The sequence below is a fragment of the Scyliorhinus torazame genome, chromosome 3, assembly GCF_047496885.1.
Source record: "Scyliorhinus torazame isolate Kashiwa2021f chromosome 3, sScyTor2.1, whole genome shotgun sequence".
NCBI classification, from domain to species: domain Eukaryota; kingdom Metazoa; phylum Chordata; class Chondrichthyes; order Carcharhiniformes; family Scyliorhinidae; genus Scyliorhinus; species Scyliorhinus torazame.
In genome coordinates, this window is record NC_092709.1 from 365686147 (window position 1) to 365707250 (window position 21104).

The 21104-nt window shown below is 53.4% G+C and overlaps 1 protein-coding gene across 1 annotated transcript in view; it reads right to left on the reverse strand.

The window, feature by feature from the left end:
• Positions 1 to 21104, reverse strand: part of LOC140409443 (disintegrin and metalloproteinase domain-containing protein 12-like) — a 128607-nt gene that overhangs the window by 16493 nt on the left and 91010 nt on the right. The window contains exons 7-8 of the mRNA XM_072497876.1: positions 17567 to 17762; positions 11619 to 11727 (exon numbers count right to left, since the gene is read on the reverse strand). Coding sequence (XP_072353977.1) covers positions 11619 to 11727; positions 17567 to 17762 — 305 coding nt within the window. The remainder of the gene's footprint in view (positions 1 to 11618; positions 11728 to 17566; positions 17763 to 21104) is intronic.

Sequence of the window (21104 nt, forward strand, 5' to 3'; positions counted from 1 at the left end):
CATCCCCCTCCCCGGCACGGACCCCATCACCTCCCCGGCACCGACCCCCCCATCCCCCTCCCCGGCACAGACCCCATCCCCCTCCCCGCACGGACCCCATCCTCCTCCCCGGCACGGACCCCGTCCCCCCATCCCCCTCCCCGGCACGGACCACATCCCCCTCCCAGCACGGACCCCATCCCCCTCCCCGGCATGGACACCCCCATCCTCCTCCCCGGCACGGACCACATCCCCATCTTGGCACGGACCCCATCCTCCTCCCCGGCACGGACCCCTCCATCCTCCTCCCCAGCACGGACCCCGCCCCCCTCTCCGGCATGGACCCTCCCATCCTCCTCCCCGGCACGGACCCAATCCCCCTCCCCGGCACGGACCCCATCCCCCTACCGGCACGGACCCCATCCCCCTCCGCGGCACGGACCCCGTCCCACCATCCCCCTCCCCGTCACAGACCCCCCCATCCCCCTCCCCGGCACGGACGCCCCCATCCTCCTCCCCGGCACGGACCCCGTCCCCCCATCCCCCTCCCTGGCACGGAACCCCCCATCCCCCTCCCCGGCACGGACCCCATCCTCCTCCCCGGCACGGACCCCCCCATCCACCTCCCCGGCACAGACCCCATCCCCCTCCCCGGCACGGACTCCATCCCTCTCCCCGGCACGGACCCAGTCCCCCATCCGCCTCCCCGGCACGGATCCCCCCATACCCCTCCCCGGCACGGACCCCCCATCCTCCTCCCCGGCACGGACCCCCCCATCCACCTCCCCGGCACGGACCCCAGCCCCCTCCCCGGCACGGACCCCGTCCCCCCCATCCCCCTCCCCGGCACGGACCCCGTCCCCCCATCCCCCTCACCGGCATGGACCCCAACCTCCTCCCCGGCACGGACCACATGCCCCTCCCCGGCACGGATCCCCCCATCCCCCTCCCCTGCACGGGCCACATCCTCCTCCCCGGCACGGACCCCCCCACCCCCCTCCCGGCAAGGACCCCATCCTCCTCCCCGGCACGGACCCCGTCCCCCCATCCCCCTCCCCGGCACGGACCACATCCCCCTCCCGGCACGGACCCCATCCCCCTCCCCGGCATGGACCCCCCCATCCTCCTCCCCGGCACGGACGCCCCCATCCCCCTCCCCGGCATGGACCCCCCCATCCTCCTCCCCGGCACGGTCCCCGTCCCCCCATCCCCCTCCCCGGCACGGACCACCCCCATCCCACTCCCCGGCATGGACCACATCCTGCTCCCCGGCACGGACCCCGTTCCCCATCCTCCTCCCTGGCACGGACCCCCCCATCCCCCTCCCCGGCACGGAACCCGTCCCCCCATCCACCTCCCCGGCACGGACCCCCACATCCCCCTCCCCGGCACGGACCCCAACCCCCTCCCCGGCACGGACCCCAAACCCCCCATCCCCCTCCCCGGCACGGACCCCGTCCCCCCATCCCCCTCACCGGCATGGACCCCAACCTCCTCCCCGGCACGGACCACATCCCCCTCCCCGGCACGGATCCCCCCATCCCCCTCCCCTGCACGAGCCACATCCTCCTCCCCGGCACGGACCCCCCCACCCCCCTCCCGGCAAGGACCCCATCCTCCTCCCCGGCACGGACCCCGTCCCCCCATCCCCCTCCCTGGCACGGACCACATCCCCCTCCCGGCACGGACCCCATCCCCCTCCCCGGCATGGACCCCCCCATCCTCCTCCCCGGCACGGACACCCCCATCCCCCTCCCCGGCACGGACCCCCCATTCCCCCTCCCCGGCACTGACCCCCCCATCCTCCTCCCCGGCACGGACATCCCCATCCCCCTCACCGGCACGGACCCCCCATTCCCCCTCCCCGGCACGGACCCCCCCATCCTCCTCCCCGGCACGGACCCCGTCCCCCCATCCCCCCATCCCCCTCCCTGGCACGGTCCCCCCATCCCCCTCCCCGGCACGGACCCCATCACCTCCCCGGCACCGACCCCCCCATCCCCCTCCCCGGCACAGACCCCATCCCCCTCCCCGCACGGACCCCATCCTCCTCCCCGGCACGGACCCCGTCCCCCCATCCCCCTCCCCGGCACGGACCACATCCCCCTCCCAGCACGGACCCCATCCCCCTCCCCGGCATGGACACCCCCATCCTCCTCCCCGGCACGGACCACATCCCCATCTTGGCACGGACCCCATCCTCCTCCCCGGCACGGACCCCTCCATCCTCCTCCCCAGCACGGACCCCGCCCCCCTCTCCGGCATGGACCCTCCCATCCTCCTCCCCGGCACGGACCCAATCCCCCTCCCCGGCACGGACCCCATCCCCCTACCGGCACGGACCCCATCCCCCTCCGCGGCACGGACCCCGTCCCACCATCCCCCTCCCCGTCACAGACCCCCCCATCCCCCTCCCCGGCACGGACGCCCCCATCCTCCTCCCCGGCACGGACCCCGTCCCCCCATCCCCCTCCCTGGCACGGAACCCCCCATCCCCCTCCCCGGCACGGACCCCATCCTCCTCCCCGGCACGGACCCCCCCATCCACCTCCCCGGCACAGACCACATCCCCCTCCCCGGCACGGACTCCATCCCTCTCCCCGGCACGGACCCAGTCCCCCATCCGCCTCCCCGGCACGGATCCCCCCATACCCCTCCCCGGCACGGACCCCCCATCCTCCTCCCCGGCACGGACCCCCCCATCCACCTCCCCGGCACGGACCCCAGCCCCCTCCCCGGCACGGACCCCGTCCCCCCATCCCCCTCCCCGGCACGGACCCCGTCCCCCCATCCCCCTCACCGGCATGGACCCCAACCTCCTCCCCGGCACGGACCACATGCCCCTCCCCGGCACGGATCCCCCCATCCCCCTCCCCTGCACGGGCCACATCCTCCTCCCCGGCACGGACCCCCCCACCCCCCTCCCGGCAAGGACCCCATCCTCCTCCCCGGCACGGACCCCGTCCCCCCATCCCCCTCCCCGGCACGGACCACATCCCCCTCCCGGCACGGACCCCATCCCCCTCCCCGGCATGGACCCCCCCATCCTCCTCCCCGGCACGGACGCCCCCATCCCCCTCCCCGGCATGGACCCCCCCATCCTCCTCCCCGGCACGGACCCCGTCCCCCCATCCCCCTCCCCGGCACGGACCACCCCCATCCCACTCCCCGGCATGGACCACATCCTGCTCCCCGGCACGGACCCCGTTCCCCATCCTCCTCCCTGGCACGGACCCCCCCATCCCCCTCCCCGGCACGGAACCCGTCCCCCCATCCACCTCCCCGGCACGGACCCCCACATCCCCCTCCCCGGCACGGACCCCAACCCCCTCCCCGGCACGGACCCCAAACCCCCCATCCCCCTCCCCGGCACGGACCCCGTCCCCCCATCCCCCTCACCGGCATGGACCCCAACCTCCTCCCCGGCACGGACCACATCCCCCTCCCCGGCACGGATCCCCCCATCCCCCTCCCCTGCACGAGCCACATCCTCCTCCCCGGCACGGACCCCCCCCACCCCCCTCCCGGCAAGGACCCCATCCTCCTCCCCGGCACGGACCCCGTCCCCCCATCCCCCTCCCTGGCACGGACCACATCCCCCTCCCGGCACGGACCCCATCCCCCTCCCCGGCATGGACCCCCCCATCCTCCTCCCCGGCACGGACCCCGTCCCCCTCCCCGGCACTGACCCCCCCATCCTCCTCCCCGGAACGGACCCCCCCATCCCCCTCCCCGGCACGGACCCCCCCATGCCCCTCCTCGGCACGGACCCCATCCCCCTCCGCGGCACGGACCCGGTCCCCCATCCCCATCCCCGGCACGGACCCCACATTCCCCCTCCCCGGCACGGACCCCCCCATCCTCCTCCCCGGCACGGACCCCGTCCCCCCATCCCCCCATCCCCCTCCCTGGCACGGACCCCCCCCATCACCCTCCCCGGCACGGACCCCATCCTCCTCCCCGGCACGGACCCCCCCATCCCCCTCCCCGGCACGGACCCCATCCCCCTCCCCGGCACGGACCCTGTCCCCCATCCCCCTCCCCGGCACGGACCCCGTCCCCCCATCCTCCTCCCCGGCACGGACCCCATCCTCCTCCCCGGCACGGACCCCGTCCCCCCATCCCCCTCCCCGGCACGGACCCCCCATCCTCCTCCCCGGCACTGACCCCGTCCCCCCATCCCCCTCCCCGGCATGGACCACCCCATCCTCCTCCCCGGCATGGACCCCGCCCCCCTCCCCGGCACTGACCCCCCCTCCCGGCACTCCCCCGGAGCCCAGCCCACTCTAACCAACCCTCCCCCCGCCGCACACACACACACACAACCCGAGACACACCTCTCCCCCACACATTCAGACTGCGGCCACGCCATCGCCTGCCCAGCGGCCAACCCCCCAGGCCGTCACTCACCTCCACGCTGGTCGGCGTGAACCTGGAGCACAGATTGACGCCGATGAAAAGGAGGTTTGATTTACGTCGACGTGACCGGTCACCACGTCGACGGGACTTCGGCCCATCCGGAAGGGAGAATATCGGCAGGCCCAACATTGGCTGCCTTGCGCCCACCCGTGCCATTCTCCGACGTCTGCGGCGCCATTAACGCCCCGCCGACTTTTCTCCCTTCGGAGACTTCGGCGGGTGGCGGGGGTGGAATTCACGGCGGCCAACGGCCATTCTCCGACCCGCTGGGGGGTCGGAGAATGACGCCCCAGAAGTGGGGATGTTTGCGATGACTGGGCAATGTTCAGCACCCTTTACGACTCCTCAGATAATGAAGCAGTCCAGGTCCAAATGCAGCAAGACCTGGACAATATCCAGGCTCGGGGCTGACAAGTGGCAAGTTGCATTCACGCCACACAACTGCAAGACAATGACCATCTCCTACAAGAGAGGATCTAACCATCACCCCTTGACATTCAATGGCATTACCATCGCTGAATCCCCACAATCTACATCCTGGGGGTTACCATTGACCAGGAACTGGACAAACAGTATAAATACTGTAGCTACCAGAGCAGGTCAAAAGCTAGGTATCACTAAGTACAAAGCAGCCCGCATGATTAGTCCCCCTTCCACAAACATTCACGCCCTCCACCACCGACAAACAGTAGCAGTCATGTGTACCATCGAAAAGGTTCACTGCAGGAACTCACCAAGGTTCCTATTGTCACGTGCTCTTTTAAGGGGTGAGTACATGGAGGGTCATGTGACCCGTTTGGCCAATCATGCCAGAGAGTGCGAATTCTCGGGCTGAGCATGGGTTTCACAGTTAGTTTGGAGTTGTGGAGTATGGTAGCTATTATTTCACTCTGTATCTAGTTACTTACTTAATAAACAGCTTATTCATTGACCTACATGGTGCTCACAGTCTTTGAAGATACTATATTTGGTAATGAGCATCAATTGGAGTTGCTTCCTGCTGCTACAGAAATCGAGAGAGCAGACATCATCTGGAAACCTTTCAACAAAGAAAGAACAAAGAAATGTACAGCACAGGAACAGGCCCTTCGGCCCTCCAAGCCCGTGCCGACCATACTGCCCGACTAAACTACAATCTTCTACACTTCCAGGGTCCGTATCCTTCTATTCCCATCCTATTCATATATTTGTCAAGCTGCCCCTTAAATGTCCCTATCGTTCCTGCTTCCACTACCTCCTCCGGTAGTGAGTTCCAGGCACCTGCGTAAAAAACTTGCCTCGTACATCTACTCTAAACCTTGCCCCTCTCACCTTAAACCTATGCCCCCTAGTAATTGACCCCTCTACCCTGGGGAAAAGCCTCTGACTATCCACTCTGTCTATGCCCCTCATAATTTTGTATACCTCTATCAGGTCGCCCCTCAACCTCCTTCGTTCCAGTGAGAACAAACCGAGTTTATTCAATCGCTCCTCATAGCTTATGCCCTCCATACCAGGCAACATTCTGGTAAATCTCTTCTGCACCCTCTCTAAAGCCTCCACATCCTTCTGGTAGTGTGGCGACCAGAATTGAACACTATACTCCAAGTGTGGCCTAACTAAGCTTCTATACAGCTGCAACATGACTTGCCAATTCTTATACTCAATGCCCCGGCCAATGAAGGCAAGCATGCCGTATGCCTTCTTGATTACCTTCTCCACCTGTGTTGCCCCTGTCAGTGACCTGTGTACCTGTACTCCTAGATCTCTTTGACTTTCAATACTCTTGAGGGTTCTACCATTCACTGTATATTCCCTACCTGCATTAGCCCTTCCAAAATGTATTACCTCACATTTGTCCGGATTAATCTCCATCTGCCATCTCTCCGCCCAAGTCTCCAGACAATCTAAATCCTGCTGTATCCTCTGACAGTCCTCATCGCTATCCGCAATTCCACCAACCTTTGTGTCGTCTGCAAACTTACTAATCAGACCAGTTACATTTTCCTCCAAATTATTTATATATACTACAAAGAGCAAAGGTCCCAGCACTGATCCCTGTGGAACACCACTGGTCACAGTCCTCCAATTAGAAAAGCATCCCTCCATTGCTACCCTCTGCCTTCTATGGCCTAGCCAGTTCTGTATCCACCTTGCCAGTTCACCCCTGATCCCGTGTGACTTCACCTTTTGTACTAGTCTACCATGAGGGACCTTGTCAAAGGCCTTACTGAAGTCCATATAGACAACATCTACTGCCCTACCTGCATCAATCATCTTAGTGACCTCCTCGAAAAACTCTATCAAGTTAGTGAGACACGACCTCCCCTTCACAAAACCGTGCTGCCTCTCACTAATACGTCCATTTGCTTCCAAATGGGAGTAGATCCTGTCTCGAAGAATTCTCTCCAGTAATTTCCCTACCACTGAAGTAAGGCTCACCGGCCTGTAGTTCCCGGGATTATCCTTGCTACCCTTCTTAAACAGAGGAACAACATTGGCTATTCTCCAGTCCTCCGGGACATCCCCTGAAGACAGCGAGGATCCAAAGATTTCTGTCAAGGCCTCAGCAATTTCCTCTCCAGCCTCCTTCAGTATTCTGGGGTAGATCCCATCAGGCCCTGGGGACATATCTACCTTAATATTTTTCCTTTGAAGAAAACCCATTTAACAATCTGAGTGTCAATATGCCCCTTGTTGGCAATCTAGAACCATTCAACCCTGACACGAAGAAGTGGGTGCTAGATATCAAATGCCACCACTACTTTTTAAGGCCAATGAAATTAGGGTAGGGTGGGGAGAGAACATAAGAACATAAGAACTAGGAGCAGGAGTCGGCCATCTGGCCCCTCGAGCCTGCCCCGCCATTCAATGAGATCATGGCTGATCTTTTGTGGACTCAGCTCCACTTTCCGGCCCGAACACCATAACCCTTAATCCCTTTATTCTTCAAAAAACTATCTATCTTTATCTTGAAAACATTTAATGAAGGAGCCTCTACTGCTTCACTGGGCAAGGAATTCCATAGATTCACAACCCTTTGGGTGAAGAAGTTCCTCCTAAACTCAGTCCTAAATCTACTTCCCCTTATTTTGAGGCTATGTTCTGCTTTCACCCGCCAGTGGAAACAACCTGCCCGCATCTATCCTGTCTATTCCCTTCATAATCTTATATGTTTCTATAAGATCCCCCCTCATCCTTCTAAATTCCAACGAGTCCAGTCCCAGTCTGCTCAACCTCTCCTCGTAATCCAACCCCCTTCAGCTCTGGGATTAACCTAGTGAATCTCCTCTGCACACCCTCCAGTGCCAGTACGTCCTTTCTCAGGTAAGGAAACCAAAACTGAACACAATACTCCAGGTGCGGCCTCTACGTGCATCAGTTATTTCTTTGTTTATTGCCTGCCCCACCATAATGTTACTATTTGATGGCCTATAGATTACTCCTATCAGTGCCCTTTTCGCCTTACTGTTCCTGATTTCCACCCAAATGGATTCAACCTTATCCTCCATAGCACCGATGTCATCCCTTACTATTGCCCGGATGTCATCCTTAAATAACAGAGCTACAGCACCTCCCTTACCATCTACTCTGTCCTTCCGAATAGTTTGATACCCTTGGATATTTAACTCCCAGTCGTGACCATCCTCTCACCATGTTTCAGTAATGGCCACTAAATCATAGTCATTCACAATGATTTGCGCCATCAACTCATTTACCTTATTCCGAATACTATGAGCATTCAGGTAAAGTACACCTATGTTGGCTTTTTTACCTCTGTTCTGAATCTTAACACCTCGATCAGTAACCTCTCCTAAGTTATATTTCCTCTTAACCTTTCTCCTAATTTTCCTTGTCGTTGAACCCATATCTTCATGTAACAACCTGCCGCGTCGCTTTCGATTTCTGTTTTTACTTCTGGTTTTCTTCCTTTTAGTATTCCTGGTCCTATTCACTGAGCTCCCCTCAGTCACTGTACCTTGTACTGTGGCCCTTTCTGATTTTTGACTATGGCTTCTCTGCCTTACACTTTCCCCCTTACTGCCTTTTGTTTCTGTCCCCGTTTCACTTCCCTCCGACTTCCTGCATTGGTTTCCATCCCAGAAGCAGCAGGTGCCTGTCGATTGGAGGGTGGCGAATGTAACTGTACCATTTAAAAAGGGAGGTGGAGAGAAAACAAGGAATTTTGGACCAGTCAGCCTGGTGTCGGCGGTGGGGAAAATTCCAGAAATCATTATCGGAGATTGTATAGCAGAGCACTCAGAAAACAGTGGCAGCATCGGACAGAGTCAGCATGGATTTATGAAGGAGAAATCATGCTTGACAAATCTACTGGAATTCTTGAGGATGTAACCCATAGAGCTGATAAGGGAAAGCAAGTGAATGTGATATATTTGGATATTCAGAACACTTTTGACAAAGTCCCGGACATGAGATTAGAGTGTAAAACTAAAGCGCATGGCATTGGGGTAGTGTATTGAGATGGATAGAAAACTGGTTGGCAGACTCCCCGAACAGGCGCTGGAATGAGGCGACTAGGGGCTTTTCACAGTAACTTCATTTGAAGCCTACTTGTGACAGGAAGCGATTTTCATTTCATTTCAAGAATGGAACAAAGAATAAAGAACAATACACCCCAGGACCAAGCCTTCGGCCCTCCAAGCCTGTACCAGTCATGATACCACCCTTGGTCAAAACCCTCAGCACTTCCTTGTGCCGTATCCCTCTATTCCCATCCTATCCATGTGTTTGTCAAGTTGCCTTTTGAACGCCGTTAATGTATCTGCTTCCACAACCTCCCCTGGCAGCGCGTTCCAGGCCCTCACCACCCTCTGTGTAAAAAACCTGCCTCGCACATCTCCTCTCAACTTTGCCCCACGGACCTTGAACCTATGCCCCCTGGTGACTGATCCCTCCACCCTGGGAAAGAGTGCCTGCCCATCCACTCTATCCACGCCCCTCATAATCCTGTAGACCTCTATCAGGTCGCCCCTCAACCTCCGTCTTTCTAATGAAAACAGTCCAAGTCTATTCAGCCTCTCCACATAGCTCACACCCTCCAGACCAGGTAACATTCTGGTAAACCTCCTCTGCACCCTCTCCAAAGCCTCCACATCCTTCTGGTGGTGCGAAGACCAGAATTGTGCCCAATATTCCAAGTGCGGCCTTACCAACTATAGAACTGTAGCAAGACTTGCCAGTTTTTATACATCGATGCCCCGTCCAATGAAGGCAAGCATTCCGTATGCTTTCTGGACTACCTTGTCCACTTGTGTTGCCATATCCAGTCCCCATTTGTGAAAGTCTACACCAAGCAAGTACAACTGGTAGCATAACGAATGGACTTATATTATCGAAAACAGAACAACTAAACACTCTTCCGAGCATCGTAGATATGAGAAAATGTTGGACAATCTAAGCAGGTCTGACAGCACCTGTGGAGAGAGAACTGAGCTGACATTTCAAGTCTGGATACCTCTTAAGTCATCACATTAGAAACGTTCGCTCCGCTCTGTCTCCTCAGATGCTGTCAGACTTGTTGAGATTGTCCAGTATTTTCTGCTTTCTTTACAGATTTCAGCATCTGCAGTAATTTACTTGGACCATAGACCAAAAGACATAGGAGCAGAATTATGCCACTCGGCCCATCGAGTCTGCTCCGCCATTCAATCATGGCTGATATTTTCTCATCCCCATTCTCCTGCCTTCTCCCCATAACCACTGATCCCCTTATTGATCAAGAACCTATCTATCTCTGCCTTAAAGACACTCAGTGATTTGGCCTCCACAGCCTTCTGCGGCAAAGAGTTCCACAGATTCACCACCCTCTGACTGAAGAAATCACTCCTCATTTTATTTATCTCTGTTTTAAAAGATCGTCCCTTTAGTCTGAGATCGTGTCCTCTGCTTCGAGTTTTTCCGACAAGTGGAAAAATCCTCTCCACGTCCACTCTATCCAGGCCTCTCAATATCCCGTAAGTTTCAATAAGATCCCCCCTCATCCTTGTAAACTCCAACGAGTACAGACCCAGAGTCCTCAACCGTTCCTCAAACGACAAGTTCTTCATTCCAGGGATCATTCTTGTGAACCTACTCTGGACCCTTTCCAAGGCCGGCACATCCTTCCTTAGATTCGGGGCCCAAAACTGCTCACAATACTCCAAATGGGGCCTGACCAGAGCCTTATACAGCCTCAGAAGTACATCCCGTGTGTTGTATTCTAGCCCTCTCGACATGAATGCTAACATTGCATTTGCCTTCCTAACTGCCGACTGAACCTGCACATTAACCTTAAGAGAATCGTGAACAAGGACTCCCAAGTCCCTTTGTGTTTCTGATTTCCCAAGCCTTTCCCCATTTGGAAAATAGTCTACGCCTCTATCCCTCATACCATAGATATCAGGATTTAGCCATTGAATTCTTCATGTGATATTAAGACATTTGTGAAGGCAGCGGAAGCAGTAAATTCTATTGGTCCTCACAGGATCCAGTAGTAACACTGAAGCCTAGTGACTCAGCAGCAGGCATGCTCTTGGCAAAGCTGTTACAGTCCAGGTAAAATACTGAACATCTACAACAATGGACCAATTCTCCGGCCTGTCCTGTTGACAAAAGCAGGACAAATCGAACCTGACCAATTCCCACTCCCAATGATCAGCAAAGTGATGGGCAGCATTGTTGACAGTGCTATCAAGCAGCACTTATCCAGCGATAACCCACTCACCAGGACTCAGTTTGGGTGTTACCAATGTTATATTGCCACGATTGGTAATATATTGTATTCTTTGTCCTTTCTTCCAGACTGACCCGATGTAGTGTTGACAAAGAACATACCAATCAAATGATTGAAATAAAACAAATGTATTATTACACTACTAATTAAATGGAGTTCGAGGTATAGGTGATAATAAATGATATTGAATCTGTCTTGCAGTATTCAATATTCTATCTAGTCACTAACTATACTGTGATCTAACCCCATGCTATCTCTAACACTGACTCTGCTTGGAGCTTCACCTTGTGCTTTTCACCATGCTTCTCCCAGAATCCCCTGAGAGGCTGTCTTAAATACAGAGAAGTAGTAACGCCCTCTCGTGTTTTATTTACACAGAGATGTAATTATCAACCCTTCACTAACCTGACTATATACATATCATTACAGCCAGGTCTACTTGACTGCTGGTCTCATTTCTCCTTGGACAAAGGAGAGAATAAGCTGGGTTTTTCTGGGTAAAACTTACGCTGCCTTGCATGCTTTGTAGCGATGATCATCACCCTCACCACAGTTTCCATACTGATTTCCCCTTTGATTGGTCAGTGAATAACAAAGTGGATCAGCATTCGTTGCACCTACGAGAAAGCAAGTGGAGAATTATCATGATTTTATGGATCAGAAACTGGCCTGATCCATACCACACATTCCTCCTCCCCATCTGGGTCCCAATGAGAAGTGAATAGAGTCGGGGAGAATGTGTTTTACAGAAAAACAGAGAGTTTCAAATGGAGAGGTGTCGAAAAACAAACAGCGTAACAAAAATACAGCACCGACATTAAGCGTGTTCACGTGTGTGAGTGCATTCAATTCGAGGATTGCCCGAAACTTCAAATTCCCCAGGGAAGGACAGTCAGTTCTTGTTGAACGCATCTGAACAGCAGTGAGAGCACGGGACCCCCTGAGGAGAGCACTCCACACCAGAGAGCTCCTTCTCCCACCTGGCCGGGATTGTCCGCTCCTGTCCACCACGGGACCGGACATTCCCACCCAAATTGTAGCCATCTGGGATGGTCATTTACAACAAGAAACATGAGCGTTCGCAAAGCCGAAAGGAAAATGTGGACAATGTAAGGTTCAAGCAGGCTCAGAGCCTGAATGTATATTTGTGAGCGAAGAATCCAGACACCATCGAAACCCCCAACCGATTAATATTGAATGGCCCATCTCCGTAAGACAAAGGACTGATACTCGAGTAACCGATACAATCCCAGACATTTCAGCGCCACTCCCTTTACTCAGGAAGCATCAACAACAGGGTCAATAACCGCTTAGGACACGCCCAGCCATCAAGGCACCCGCCCCCTTTATTGGCTCAGATCAAAGGCAGTGATCGAGAACTGCCCAATTAATGAGGTCCAAACCTGAGGACCGCCCAAAAGAGCGCAAAACTCCCCAAGGACAAAGAGAGAGACCGCCATGTGTTCAATCGCTCTTGAACCTGGCACTCCGGCAACGTCCACCTTCAATTGCAGCACCGCCAGAAACAAGTCCAAGTTCAACGCCCGCTACCAGACGGATGAGCCCAGCTGAACCACAGTTACTGCTCCAGACCCAGTAGATCCAGAATCGAACAAAGACCACTGTTCCTCTGACCTAAGCCGGGTGCCTGAAGTTAAGTACAGGTTGTCATAGTTGTTAAGTGTAGTTTAACTAGTAGTGTTTATGTTGCATGATTAATCTTGTGTGCAAATAAAGTACCATTGATCTTTAACTAACTAACTGGTGTTTGGCTCTTTGATCGATATCCGGTTGAATCTTGTGGCGGTATCATTTGATACCTGCCGACTGTGAGCAATATAATATCGATATCTAAAGAAAGAAGGGCAACCTTATTGATTGCCATATTTATAGCAGGGAAAGAAGGCAACAAAATCAATGGACCTTTGGCTGGTCCGTCAAATGTTCCATTTCAATAATTCCTGCTGTGGGCAAGAAAAGGTTTCATACATTTTTCCATGCCTGGATCAAGACTGGCACCACTAAAGATCATATCAACATGCTTATGGAGAGTAGCAGGAGATAAATCAAACCCATTCGCCTGGCAATAAATTGGCACAAGCCAGGAAGTGGACTGGAAGTTACCAAACTAATGTCGTGCTGGTTTTGAGAGGTCACACACTCAGTTCTACAGTTGCCAACTCCACCCCCTTCTCTGGAAACACTGATGCTGAGGTTTTGCCGCGGTTGTATAGAGACTCAGTGCTGCCCCCTGGGGACCCAGGTTTGAATCCCACTACAGCAAATGGAATTTAAATTCAATTAAAAGTCTGGAACTAAAATTCCATGACCATGAAACTATTGAAATGTAAATAATCTTTATTGTCACAAGTAGGCTTACATTCACACTTCAATTAAGTTACTGTGAAAAGCCCCTAGTCGCCACATTCCGGAGTCACGTTCGGGTACATAGAGGGAAAATTCAGAATTCTCAACTGGTACGGGAATTGAACCTGTGCTACTAGCCTTGTTCTGCATCAAAAAACAGCTATCCAGCCCACTGAGCTAAAACAGCCATTGTCGATGGTCGCAAAAACCTATCTGGTTTGTTGCTGCCTCCAGGGAAAGAAATCTGCCTTCCTTACCTGGTCTGGCCTACATGTGACTCCAGACCCACAGCAATGTGATGAACTCTGAAATGCCCTCTGAAATTGCCCAGCAAGCCACTCAGTTCAAGGGCAATTAGGGATGAGCCCAGCCTGCGACGCCCACATTCCATGAAAGAATAATAAAAACAAAATTCTTCCACCGCTTCCCAGGAAAGGACTGGGATGAGGAGGAATTTCTTTCGGGAGAGGTGGTGAATTCCTTAGCACAGAGACCCTTGGAGGTCAAAGGAGGTCATGTCTGACAAATCTGAGTTCTTTGAGGAAGTAACAAGGAAGTTAGACAAAGGAGAACCAGGGGACGTGATGTATTTAGATTTCCAGAAGACCTTTGACAAGGTGCCGCATAGGAGATTGGTAAATAAGTTAAGAGCTCATAGTGTTCAGGGTAAGATCCTGGCATGGATAGAGGATTGGCTGACTGGCAGAAGGCAGAGAGTGGGGATAAAGGGGTCTTTTTCAAGATGGCAGCCGGTGACTAGTGGTGTGCCTCAGGGGTCGGTGCTGGGACCACAACTTTTAACAATATACATTAATGATCTGGAAGAAGGTACTGAAGGCACTGTTGCTAAGTTTGCAGATGATACAAAGATCTGTAGAGGGACAGGTAGTATTGAGGAAGCAAGGGGGCTGCAGAAGGACTTGGACAGGCTAGGAGAGCGGGCAAAATAAGTGGCATATGGAATACAATGTGGAAAAGTGTGAGGTTATGCACTTTGGAAGGAGGAATCTAGGCATAGGCTATTTTCTAAATGGGGAAATGCTGAGGAAATCAGAAGCACAAAGGGACTTGGGAGTCCTTGTTCACGATTCTCTGAAGGTTAATGTGCAGGTTCAGTCGGCAGTTAGGAAGGCAAATGCAATGTTAGCATTCATGTCGCGATGGCTAGAATACAAGACCAGGGATGTACTTCTGAGGCTGTATAAGGCTCTGGTCAGACCCCATTTGGAGTGCTGTGAGCAGTTTTGCGCCCCGTATCTAAGGAAGGATGTGCTGGCCTTGGAAAGGGTCCAGAGGAGGTTCACAAGAATGATCCCTGGAATGAAGAACTTGTTGTATGAGGAACGTTTGAGGACTCTGGCTATGTGACTGTTGAAGTTTAGAAGGATGAGGGGGGATCTTAGTGAAACCTATAGGATACTTCGAGGCCTGGATAGAGTGGACGTGGAGAGGATGTTTCCACTTGTAGAAGAAACTAAAACTGGAGGACACCATCTCAGACTAAAGGGACGATGCTTTAAAACAGAGATGAGGAGGAATTTCTTCAGCCAGAGGGTGGTGAATCTGTGGAACTCTTTGCCGCAGAAGGCTGTGGAGGCCAAATCACTGAGTGTCTTTAAGACAGAGATAGATAGGTTCTTGATCAATAAGGGGATCAGGGTTTATGGGGGGAAGGCAGGAGAATGGGGATGAGAAAAATATCAGCCATGATTGAATGGTGGAGCAGACTCGATGGGTCGAGTGGCCTAATTCTTCTTCTATGTCTTATGGTTTTATGGTCTGATGGTACTAGCACCAGTTTCAATTCATGGAAATGGATGAAGGTGTGTTGTATATTGTTGTATTCGCTGTAAATGTCTGGGAACTACTTTGCTACTTTGCTTGGAACTTAAGTTTAGTTTGTCATGTGAATGTCCCTTTAAGAAAGGTCTGTCTTATCACATGGCTTGTAGCACAGCTTCAGTGATGTCATTTGTGGGTGGAGCTTGGCTGTGGCTGTCAGGTGAGTACGGGATTCAGTGTTTTGGGTTTCAGTTTTGGTTTGTTGGTTTAGACTGAAGAAGAAAAATCAGTGTTTCCCTGTTTCTCTGTTTTTATTTGAAATCTGTTCCAGTGAACTGAAAGTACATTGGGTGTGGAAAACTGCCTTGGTAACTTCAAACATAGAGCTGCTTTCCGCAAGGAGTTTTGCATCTGCAGGTTGGAGACGGGATCAGAATTTCCGGAAAAGGACCAGTCCCATTCGAGTGAGATTACAGTGTGCTCGGCCACGCCCTTGAAAGGGGTTTTGGTTTATTGGATTTTGTATTGAATTGGAACAGTTACTGAGGGAGATTCATTAAGAGTTATAAACATAGATTACTGTGGCTGTTGTGTATCTTTTCGTGTTTGTAATTGAGAACAAATTCTTGATAAGCGTTTCATATGTTACTAAACTTTGTTTTGATAAAAGCGCCGAGGAAGACTGTTGAATTACACCTGAAGGGGAGGCTCTTGTGCTCATCCTAGCCAAATTCAACATAAAGGTTATAGGTCAGGTGAACTTCATAGTGCATAAGACCATAAGACATAGGAGCGGAAGTAAGGCCATTCGGCCCATCGAGTCCACTCCACCATTCAATCATGGATGATTTCAACTCCATTTACCCGCTCTCTCTCCATAGCCCTTAATTCCTCGAGAAATCAAGAATTTATCAACTTCTGTCTTAAAGACACTCAACGTCCCGGCCTCCACCGCCCTCAGTGGCAATGAATTCCACAGACCCACCACTCTCTGGCTGAAGAAATTTCTCCTCATCTCTGTTCTAAAGTGACTCCCTTTTATTCTAAGGCTGTGACCCGGGTCTTTTAGTGCACTTTGGAGTTTCCAAACCCTGCCCATAACAAGGTTTGCAGCAAGGCCATATTTAACAGCTACGATACCAGAGATTATCTCAGAGAATCCCATAGGATCACAACAGTGCCGAAAGAGGTCATTCAGCCCACTGAGTCCTCATCGACCCTTCAAAGGGTACACTTCTTATGTCTATCCACCCTTTCACCCCACCCTTTCCCCGTAACCACATAACCTAACATGCACATCCCTGGACACTAAGGGACAATTTAGCATAGCCATCATTTGAACCTGCACATCTTTCGACAGTGGGAGGAAACTGGAGCACCCAGAGTAAACCCACGCAGAGTAAACAAACGTAAAAACAGTGACCCAATGCTGGAATTAAACCCAGGTCCCTGGCACTGTGAGGGATCAGTGCTAACCACTGTGCCACTGATGTGACAGCCATTCAAGCTGGATCGTGGCAAGATTAAACTGAAAGAATTCTGATCCTCCCACAGCCTAAAGTGTGACGATTAATAACATCTTGAAAGCAAAAGGCAACAGCAACGTATATCAGGGAGTTCAGTCAGAGTGCCTGTCCTCATTTTCCCCGAATGCAGTAGCACGTCATGCTCTCACTCTCCTTTAGGCTCTGATGTGGAGATCAGAGGCTGAATGCAGCAGTCAAGGGCATTCAGCCTCTGATCTCCGGGTAAGCGTTCTCCAAGGCGGCCTTCAGGACCCGCGACAACGCAGAATCGCCGAGCAGAAACTTATAGCCAAGTTCCGCACACATGAGTGCGGCCTCAACCGGGACCTGGGATTCATGTCGCATTACATTCATCCCCCACCATCCGGCCTGCGAAATCCTACCAGCTGTCCTGGCTTGAGACAATTCACACCTCTTTAACCTGGGGTTACCCCATCTCTGGATCTGTAAAGATTTAATCACCTGCTAATGCTCGCATTCCTAGCATTGTTTGGCATCTTTGAATTTGTCTGTATATGTGTTTCTGGAACAGACCTCTTCATTCACCTGAGGAAGGAGCAGCGCTCCGAAAGCTAGTGACATCGAAACAAACCTGTTGGACTTTAACCTGGTGTTGTAAGACTTCGTACTGTCCTTTAAGCTCGGTCAGTAAGATCCAGCCCAAGGACACACGGGAAATTATGGCTGCTCTGAGGGTTAGACATCCATCCAATTCATTTGAGAAATCTCATGGTGCAACTGTGCTGTAAGCGTTTGGGAGATTCTGATAATCTGTACTCACCCGCGCCCCAGATATCCTGGCATTGTTTCTCTGCAGACTGACAGGTCCCATCGCTGCAGTATAAATTTCCATTGCTGCATGTGTGACCGTCTTTCACATAGACATTCTCGGGGCAGTCTGAGGAATCTCCTCTGCAGAACTCGGGCAAGTCGCATTCCCCCGTTAATGGTCGACAAGGAGTAGCTGCTGGAAGAAACTGCAGAACAAAGGCAGAAATTCAGATCTGCTGACATTTAAATTGGACAATTGTTCTGATGAGGGAGAAGTGAGTTGAAAATCAATTTATGAATCTGCTGATATCCAGCTGTGTCATACGTGATGAGTATGGGAATTGTTACGCTCCCAGTATTATTACGCTCCCAGTCGATGCTCGAATTAGTCAGGAAATTCCCAGAATAGAACCCTGGCTAAAAATACTTTTACTTTGTTTTAGAAAACATGGGAAAACTGAGTCACAGGCATGCCAATTAGCTTTTGCAAAAAGAAAAAGATGGAAAGTTTGACTGTAAAGCAATACTCCTTCTCTCACCCCTTGGGAGAAATTCTCCGGTATCGGCGCGATGTCCGCTGACTGGCGCCCAAAACGGCGAAAATCAGTCGGGCATCGCGCCGCCCCAAAGGTGCGGAATGCTCCGCATCTTTGGGGGCCGAGCCCCAACCTTAAGGGGCTAGGTCGGCGCCGGACGAATTTCCGCCCCGCCAGCTGGCGGAAAAGGCCTTTGTTGCCCCGCCAGCTGGCGCGGAAATGACATCTCCGGGCGGCGCATGCGCGGGAGCGTTAGCGGCCGCTGACGGCATTCCCGCGCATGCGCAGTGGAGGGAGTCTCTGCCGCCTCTGCCATGGTGGAGACCGTGGCGGAGGCGGAAGGGAAAGAGTGCCCCCACGGCACAGGCCCGCCCGCGGATCGGTGGGCCCTGATCGTGGGCCAGGCCACCGTGGGGGCACCCCCCGGGGCCAGATCGCCCCGCGCCCCCCCCCCCAGGACCCCGGAGCCCGCCCGCGCCACCTTGTCCCGCCGGTAAGGTAGGTGGTTTAATCTACGCCGGCGGGACAGGCATTTTAGCGGCGGGACTTCGGCCCATTCGGGCCAGAGAATCGCGGGGGGGGCCCGCCAACCGGCGGGGTGCGATTCCAGCCCCCGCCGAATATCCAGTGCCGGAGAATTCGGCAACCGGCGGGGGCGAGATTCACGCCAGCCCCCGGCGATTCTCCGACTCGGCGGGGGGTCGGAGAATCTCGCCCAATATCTTCACAAATTAACACAGATATCAAGGTCAATCCAGGTTACATGGTGCATCTTATGCTATAATAAGCAAACAGTTGCTGTAACCTAAGAGGTTGACTGTGGTCGCTCTGAAAACAATTGGCAGATGCCACTCAATCGCTCTTCTGTGGAGTTCCCCTCAAATTCCCCATGGATGATTGTCACATGAGTGTTTCAAAACTCGACTCTCAAAGAGACATGCTTTAAAATCATCTTCCAGCCACTGCTTTCCATCAGCTGTTTTCATCAAGACTCCACCCCCACATTTTCCAACTATCCATCAAAAACAAGGCTTCCTCTCATCTGTTTCAGCAAGACTCCTCCTCCAGTTTTCCCAACTTTCCTTTCAGTATTCCTTTGTCTTGAATTTCCACAAGCATCCAAATTCCTTCACAAAGCTCAGGTACTCAGTCCGCCACTGAATACTATTGTTTCCAACGGCTGGAAATAAGGACAACAAACTTACGAATGCTTCAGATGTCTGGCTTTACCCAGGACTACACTTCCAGCTCTGTATTTATCTTCAGTGACCAGTAACCTGCTCCAATGGCAGTTCCACAGGTCCACAGGTCACTGAAAGGGGCAACACAGGTGGAGAAGGTAGTCAAGAAGGCATACGGCATGCTTGCCTTCATTGGCCGGGTCATTGAGTATAAGAATTGGCAAGTCATGTTGCAGCTGTATAGAACCTTAGTTAGGCCACACTTGGAGTATAGTGTTCAATTCTGGTCGCCACACTACCAGAAGGATGTGGAGGCTTTAGAGAGGATGCAGAAGAGATTTACCAGAATGTTGCCTGGTATGGAGGGCATTAGCTATGAGGAAAGGTTGAATAAACGTGGTTTGTTCTCACTGGAACGATGGAGGTTGAGGGGCGACCTAATAGAGGTCTACAAAATTATGAGGGGCATAGACAGAGTGGATAGTCAGAGACTTTTTCCAAAGGTAGAGGGGTCAATTACTAGGGGGCATAGGTTTAAGGTGCGGGGCGCAAGGTTTAGAGTAGATGTACGAGGCAAGTTTTTTACACAGAGGGTAGTGGGTGCCTGGAACTCACTACCGGAGGCGGTGGTGGAAGCAGGGACGATAGTGACATTTAAGGGGCATCTTGACAAATATATGAATAGGATGGGAATAGAGGGATACGGACCCAGGAAGTGTAGAAGATTGTAGTTTAGTCGGGCAGCATGGTCGGCACGGGCTTGGAGGGCCGAAGGGCCTGTTCCTGTGCTGTACATTTCTTTGTTCTTTGTTCTTTGTTCTCTTCTTTGGTTCCTTTAACTTCCAACTTCCTGGAAACTTGTAGTTTCTAGAAGTATCTGTCCTTTAGCCTCTCTGAAGCTTGCGTTCATGTCCATTCCTCCATTGTACAGCTTCCCTGCTTTTAGGAGAATTAGGCGCTGATCTCTCTCTCGAGCTTCCTATCTCAGACAGACGATTGGTTCAGTTTTTAACACAAGGGGGGATTTTTCCCGGCCCCCGCAGCGTGTTTTCTCAGTGGTGTGAAGCGGCTCACTGAAGGCTGGTGGTGGGATCCCCTGCTCTCTTTGCTGTTACTGGGATTTAATCCACTTCCGGCCTTCAGGCAAGGGTTTGCCAGCAGCAGGACCAGAATAAACTGCACCTTTTCCTGAAAGGTGTCTCGGTTGCTAATCAACATTTCAGTCTTCTCCAAGCTCGTGTTTACTTTTCCTGTCATAGGGGCTGTTTAGCACAGGGCTAAATCGCTGGCTTTTAAAGCAGACCCAGGCAGGCCAGCAGCACGGTTCGATTCCCGTACCAGCCTCCCCGAACAGGCGCCGGAATGTGGCGACTAGGGGCTTTTCACAGTAACGTCATTTGTAGCCTACCCCACCTCTGCGACCCCCGACTGCTCGGATTGGAGTTTCAGTGTGATCACCGAAGCCTGACCCTACAGTTCGGCGGACCCTTGCTCATGGTGTGCAGCCTCGCGACCCTCGATGTCTCCCCCCCCCCCCACTTCACTCTTTGCGAACCTCACTCCGGACTGTAAGCCCATTGCCACCAGGAGCAGGCGGTACAGTTCGCTAGACATGGTATTTATCAAGTCGGAGGTCCAACGACTGTGAATGAAGGAATCATCGAGGCCAGCAACAGCCCCTGGAGAGCACAAGTGGTGGTCGTCCGGACCGGGGAAAAGAACCGGATGGTTGTGGACTACAGCCAGACAATTAACCGGTTCACGCAACTGGATGCGTACCCCCTCCCCCGCAGAGCGGAGATGGTCAACCAGATCGCACAGTACCGTGTGT